At 38.6% G+C, this 7,500-nt stretch overlaps 1 protein-coding gene across 5 annotated transcripts in view; it reads right to left on the bottom strand.

Moving 5' to 3' along the window:
• LOC137999837 (uncharacterized) overlaps positions 1-7,500 on the bottom strand; it is a 171,159-nt gene that overhangs the window by 38,044 nt on the left and 125,615 nt on the right. For all 5 annotated transcript variants that reach the window (XM_068845793.1, XM_068845785.1, XM_068845777.1 and 2 more), the window contains 5 exons: positions 6,785-7,000; positions 5,658-5,876; positions 5,055-5,264; positions 4,245-4,403; positions 2,857-3,021 (listed from right to left, as the gene is read on the bottom strand). In XM_068845793.1, the coding sequence (XP_068701894.1) occupies positions 2,857-3,021; positions 4,245-4,403; positions 5,055-5,264; positions 5,658-5,876; positions 6,785-7,000 (969 nt within the window). The remainder of the gene's footprint in view (positions 1-2,856; positions 3,022-4,244; positions 4,404-5,054; positions 5,265-5,657; positions 5,877-6,784; positions 7,001-7,500) is intronic.

Genomic DNA, 7,500 nt, shown 5'->3' with positions numbered 1-7,500 from the left:
TTTTTTCTAAAGATGACAGGAATGTCTTCTTTCTGCCAAATGATTAATAGGCCAGTAGCCAGGTTTTTAACCTCAGAAAAAGATCTGTTTCGTCGTATGAACGTGTGAGCCAAAGGGCCTCTTCTGGTATGACTTCTGGGTGACCCCTTTAAATGGTCGTAATGACCCCCGACTTGAAAAAAATGCCTGGAACGCTGCAGTTTAATACCACCCAACTGAGGCCCTTCTGTTTTTGAGTAACACGTACCACAGGCAACCCAGTGTACGCTCTTGATGCGTCTAGTTACAGAAGGTACGTGGATGATACTTTGATGATATATTATGCCTGATGTGAAAGCTGCAGAAGATTTCTCGACGACTCTTAATAATTCCCATTCAGTGTAAAGTTTACAATGGGGTTAGTAGTTGATGATAAAATCTCTTTCCTTGGAATGGACATCATAAAGAATGGACACTAGTGTTTACAGAAAACCTACAAACATTGGATTGTTATTACATTTTGATAGCCACGTTGATAAACAATATAAGTCGAGTTTGATTAAGACCATGATCATTCTATAAAGCTTATCGATTATCTTCCACAACTGAAGGTTTTAATAGCGAATGTGTTCAGCTTAGAGCCATTTTTTTCAAAATTAGGTTATCCTAGTATCTTAATTGAATCGTGTTTTCTAGCTTTTTTGATAATATTCATAAGGAATCTAATGATGATAATATTCATAAGCAGTCCAAGGACGAAAACGATGTTAGAACTGTTAGGTTTTCTTTGCCCTTTAAGAACCAGAGTTCGGCGAATATGATGAAGGAGCAGTTGAGATCCTTGAGTTCTAACATCGGTATCGACATTCAACCTCTCTTTCGCAGTAAACGTATTCAACAGATTCTTCGGCCAAAGGAGAAGCCTGATTTAGTTAACAATCAATGCGTTGTGTATCATTTTAAATGTGATTAGTGTCATGCTGATTATGTAGGTTTTACTACAAGGCACTTGCATCAACGCATTCAGAACATAGGTATTCTGCCATAGGCAAGCATCTTATTAATATCCATGGTGGTATTGACACCTCTAGTTTAAGCAGTCATTTCTTTATTCTTAAGAAATGCCAAACTAAGTTTGATTGTCTTCTGTATGAAATGCTTTTCATTAAGGAACTTGAGTCTTCACACAAACTCAAGAAGACTCCATTCGAGCTAAGCTTTTTCCTTGATTGCGTCTCTAAACAATATAACTGCACGCTTTAATTTTATTATATATTCGAGTTCATTTTTATTATCATTGCTTAAGTTAAGTCGAAACGTCGTATTTTAAACCTTTTTTAACCGTTTTTTAACATGTTAAATTTTTTTTTTTACATTGTTTTAGAGTGTAGTTTTGAATTCCAAAGAAAAATAAGAATTGATATTTTGGTCACAGGGGCACTTTAATGTAGTGTCTAGATATTCAGCTTATTATGATCGCGGGAGCTCTTGGGGGTTCGAACACAAAAATTAAAAGTTGCATTCCCAGACGGGATTTGGACCCCGAGCACTCACTTTGAAGGAACTGTTTTTATCCACCGATTATCTACCTACACTAATAAGTATATATAATTTCATTATATATGCATTGTAAATAGTGTAAATAACATATTGTAAAAATAAAATAAAAATTTAAAAAAATATATTGCTGAATAGTGTGGTACGTTAAGTATAGTGCTTTATTTTACAATGGTTAGCTTTCTCTTAAGGTTTGGTTACTGACAATTTCTTAGCGGGCGATAATACACGTTTACAGCGGCATTTGGAAGAAAAACAATGTCGACATATTAATAAATAATAAGGTTTTTGGCATTTAGTTACGTGGTAGTCTAGTGGTTAAGTGAAAGGGTTATTAATCGAAATTCCCAGTTCAAGTCCAGCGAGTTCATGCATTGGGATTCGGAATTTAATTCATTTCCCATAGTCCTTATCCAGCGCTAAGAGTCCCATAGAGGTGTTAGGTCTTTGCAAAAATATCAAGCGTACTTCATTATGCATTTTCTCCCACACAACCTCGATCTCACTTAACACGACAGGATTCATGATGCAAACACAGAACAGTTGTGTTTACTACACTAAAGGATAAGAGAGTGACGCGAAAGCAAGAAGGTGAGTGCGCTGCAGCTAGCGGGTATTTCTCACGTTTAATCGACATAGTTGCGTGGCCCGTCCGGAAATTTTCACGGCGTAGAAAGTTTCAGAAGTCGTGCGACGAACACGGAGATGTAAAAGGTAAGCTTGGCGTTGTTAGTGAGCAAAGGTGAAGAAAGTGAAAGCCGTGCATCGCGTATCAGCAATAAGAATTTACGACACCTTCGAAATATCCACCGTAAACATTTATCGGAGAGTGTTTGTTGCTTGCAGCCATGCTAAAGATTGTATTTTTTCCGACTTCGTTAACGTTTTCTTCTGAAACTTTCCTCGAGAAACTTTTCCCCGTTGAACGCGCTACGCAACTATGGCGACCGGTGAGGAAAACTACTTCGTGTAAGAAAATATCAGAGTAACCCTGCTGCTCCTCCTTGCTTATTGGCCACAAAAACATTTTTGTGGCCAATCAGAAGCAGGTAATTCGAACGCTTCTGGAACTGGTGCGATAAGACTAAGTGCCCAGGGGCTCTTCCCGTTCTTGTAGTAAACGTTCACCACGAACATTCTATCGTCCCGACTAGCTGCCCCTGGGTCTCCGAGGATGCAGACTTTCAGTCTGATGAATATTTCTTAGATCTGTAAGTTACATACAGGTTGTTGAATGACAAAAGAAAATTTTAGCTGCCGAACTTTTAAGATATAAAAAAGGAAGATGAACAGATATATTGCTTCAGCTAAGTTACTTACCGTCAGGCAAGGCTGGGTTTACACACTTGTGGTTACAGTCTACATCAAGACAACAAGCTTGCCCAGAAGGACACGCAGGTCCCCCTGTAAAACAGTTAGGCTCAGCATCTGGTGGCAGTTGGCACATGGGGGTTGGGTCAAGAATAGGGCAGGTCCGCAACTGAGCTAAAAGATGGCAACAATGCTTTGCTGTCAGTTACTGAAGAGAAATAACGGACCTTTGTAAAATTAAACCTTCCAAAAAAAAAAACCTTCCTTTCAAGTTTATGCATCACAAGTTAATTGATGATCAATATTCGTGGTCGTCTTCTTGAGAATGTTTGTGGTAAATCAGACAACAACATTGACAACAACACAACCAAACAAGCAAAAAGAACGTTGCATGACTGCGTGACGATCATCGTGGAACTGCGATTCAATTTTTTTTTTTTTTTAACGAAGTGAGTATTACGATGGGACTCTGTCTGGCAGTTAGCGTGTATTCCATAAACTCCAATTTTAGCAATTTCGGATTCTCTGAATTTCGAACAACAAACTTCGATTTTCGGAAAGACAAAAAAACAAAGTACGATTTTAAGAAAAAACTAAAATGCCCCTTAAGAGCTTTCATAGCTTCCGTAGGTTCCTCAATTTTTTTGACTAATTGCCACCATAAATGACAGTCATTCGAGAATGACGACAAAATGAAACAAAATTTTGGAAAAAAAGGCACCCCGGCCCCGGCCCCGGCCCTTGCCCCGGACCCTAAACCCATTGTTAACTTCGAATTCATTTAGTTACTACGCCTAATGATTGACTTCAATATCTCAGGAACTCCCAGCCAGTCAGATTTATAAGCAAAACCAACTTTGATTTGTTTTCCATTTTCTCCATAACATACTTGACTTGTTCCATGTGCTTGATATGGGTTATAATTGCCTCAATTGATGGATTTAACTTCCTAAAATTCCTTAGAAAACTGCTACACTAACTTTAACTACGATTGACCCAAATCCCTCTGCAGATTTTGACTATGTTCGTTGATAGAATGTAATACAGTCCTCTTCTACAAGAACTGCTTTTTTCCAAGGACGTTGGCGCCATGTAACATTAGCTAAAATTCTTCAAGTACGTTAAGGTGAGTCTGTAACCGGCTGTAAGAGGATATTTTTGTCCAAGCCCCCGGCCCCTCGTTTTGGCTACTACCGTAACATACTGAACACAGCGACCCAGAAGACGAAAAGGCCTTGCCTCATTCAGTGCCCAATTTGTTATATTTAGAATCACATTTCAGCTGGGCTTTGTTACATCTCTAGAAACTGCAATCAATGCTCAGCAGATCCAGAATCTTTCTTTTTATTTTATGCTCTTTAAACACTTTGTAAAAAAAAAATAAAATGACGACTTACACGGTGGAGGAACCGCATTTGCAACGACACATTTCCTTGTGCAATTCTTTTGGAGGCAACAAATGTGCCCAGGAACACATTCATTATCAGATTGGCAGCCAGTGACCTCTTCACACAATGGAGTGGGGCTCAATTTTGGACACTGACTTTGCCCGGCACCTAGAGAGAATGATGTGGACTGTTTACCGAAGAATGAGTAGTGGTGATTCAGGCAAGGTTTATCAAGGTTGGTACCCAAAATACTTAATTAGCAATCTGTTTGTTCAAAATCATTCAATGGAGTATACCGGTTTCGGTTTGGAAAACTGTCCCTCTCTAGTAACGTTGGGTTGTTGATCTAATTTGAAGTAAGAGGCGCGAAAACAAGCTACTCTTACACGTGTATCCGACAGCCATTCATCTAAGTTGTTGGACGTTTGACTGAAGCATTGACGGATACTTCACTGAGAAGTCTTGTTACGAAAGTTTTTAATACTCTTACGTCCCTCCTTAAAGACATCAAAACTAGAGTTGACCATGGGTAGATAATACCAAAGTCGGGTAAGAGCTATACAGGACTTTTGCCTCGCTCAATATGCATCAGGACTAACTTACAACACACTCAGGAAGACTGAAAGAGAAACATTAGCTCTTACGAAAACTAAGATTCCAGTCTAAATCTACATAAGAGGAACATTTCTGGCAACCTGTTGGCATTTTCGCATATATAATATTATCTATGTCTTATATTGTACACATCCTTCTCATTGAGCGACAAGAAACCAGAAATGTTGTTGGAAAAATGATTATTAACACCAGTCAAAATCTCACCACATTCTCCTTGCTTTATCACTGTTATCATTTTTCCTGTTTTACAAGCTTCTGCCTCTAAACTGCAGTTGTTGGAATACGTTGTACCATCAGATCCACAGACAGGCCTCCAGTCAAAAGTGCAGATTTCGTTGCACTCACAAATTGCTGTGTCGTTAACCACTCTGCAATACTGCCTTGAGTTAGGACAAATCTTTTTTGTACATTTGTCTGTGAAAAGTACACAACGTTTCATTCAGTTCCTCGCAAACATTAATTGCATATATTGTATTCACATATGGCGCTATTCCTTTGTTGAGAATGTTTCTTTTTCTTAATTTACAGAAATCTGACATCACTTCCACCCGGCTCGTCCCAATAGTTTTACTGTTTCAACCTTCAATCTATCAGTATTTTGTACAATATCTGTGATATCTTATTGTTTTGACATGTTATGCTATTTTTTTTCTTTATTGTTTCGCTCAATTTAGCTGTCCGTCACCTAGCAATCGCTTATAGCCTCAGGTGCGTGGATCGCTCCCAGGTATTGTTGAGAATGAAAGGCAAAAAGAGAATGCAGCAATAAGAATAACAACAACAACATCAGAATATTCAATAAATTACCACACTCTCCCATAGCTGCAACTGTAAGGTTCTTTCCACTAATGCATGCCTCAACCTCAAGCGTGCATTTATTTGGGTAGCTATAGCCATCAGATCCACAGACGGGCATCATGATCAATGGGCAAGCTTCCATACAGACACAGGTTGCTAAGCCTTGTACAACCTTGCAGCGATGAAGGGGATGACTGCAAATCGAGGTATCACAAGGATCGGTGGGAACTGAAAAACGAGAAATGAAGATAAAAGACTGTAACAAAACTCTGCATACTTGCATACTTAAGCTAACAGCTTAAAGGGGCTAGGTCACGCTATTTTAGGTAAATTTGTTTAATTTTGGTCATTATGAGTTCCAAACGTCAAATTGGCGGAGCAAGAGTCTTTCATTTGCAAAATCACGGCCTCATAACAACTGAGAATGATTTTCCAGCTGTGTAAATAACATTTTGATATAGACTGATATAAATTTGAAAAAAAGGTGGGCCGACGTTTTTCAAATTTACCCAAATTCAATCTATTTCAATCCTCTCCAGTTTTGTCCATCCATGTCCCTTCTTGGCTTCCCTGTGTTTTGTTAGAGTTCTTCTATAGTTTTGAACAGTTATTTTATTTTGATATTTTAGTCAATTCTATGACCATTCGATCAGTGCTGAAATTGCCTAACATTGCGTGACCTAGCCCCCCCCCCCCCCCCCCTTTAAATAAAATAGCCATTATCCTACGCCGTACTGTTACATACGGACAACCAGGTAAAAATTTCACGATGATGTCTAAATATTTATAAATTAGAGGCGACAGTTAATAACAAATTATCAAAGGCTAAGGCTAATTGAAACCTTTTTCGGTCAGACGTTTGGATTTAACCACCACCGGTTTTTCTGATGGCCTCGATTACCCACGTCTCTGTTCCTCGGAGCTTTGAGATACCAATATCAATCCTAATAGACAGCCACGTCAAAGGAAAAGGTTTTCCTCACATGTAAGCAAGATCAGCTACTGAAACGTTCCTTAGGACTCGAGAGTAAGCTTAACTAAAATGGAAATAACACATCGGCATTCACGTACTTAGCGTCTGAGAGACGAATTAAAACTACACATATCTTAGAATGGAAATATAATTATAACCATACCAATGCAAGCGCCCCTATATTGTAAGTCCACGATTCTGTTTGCCAGACAACTCATGCTTTCAAGTGCCGCTGCATTGGGATACGTCTCACCATCAGAACCACAAACTGGATCTAAGTTTACTGGAATAATCATTGGACACATGCATATTGCTGTTGCATCCAAAAGTTGACATTGATGATGACGATGTGAACACAGTGCTGGTTCATCACAAGGATCTGACGACAAAATACCGTTTGTGAGCCAAACGTTATGCAAAAAAATCGCTGCATTTTATTGAAAGCGTCATGTCAATCAGAACTCCCATAAGTATCGATTAGAGGTATCTTGAGTAGCGTGAAAAGAGATTTCCCATTGTTAACTTCGAATTCATTTAGTTACTACGCCTAATGATTGACTTCAATATCTCAGGAACTCCCAGCCAGTCAGATTTATAAGCAAAACCAACTTTGATTTGTTTTCCATTTTCTCCATAACATACTTGACTTGTTCCATGTGCTTGATATGGGTTATAATTGCCTCAATTGATGGATTTAACTTCCTAAAATTCCTTAGAAAACTGCTACACTAACTTTAACTACGATTGACCCAAATCCCTCTGCAGATTTTGACTATGTTCGTTGATAGAATGTAATACAGTCCTCTTCTATAAGAACTGCTTTTTTCCAAGAACGTTGGCGCCATGTAACATTAGCTAAAATTCTTCAAGTACGTTAAG

Source organism: Montipora foliosa, chromosome 1 (genome assembly GCF_036669935.1).
Source record: "Montipora foliosa isolate CH-2021 chromosome 1, ASM3666993v2, whole genome shotgun sequence".
NCBI classification, from domain to species: domain Eukaryota; kingdom Metazoa; phylum Cnidaria; class Anthozoa; order Scleractinia; family Acroporidae; genus Montipora; species Montipora foliosa.
This window is presented reverse-complemented; position numbering and strand designations above follow the sequence as displayed.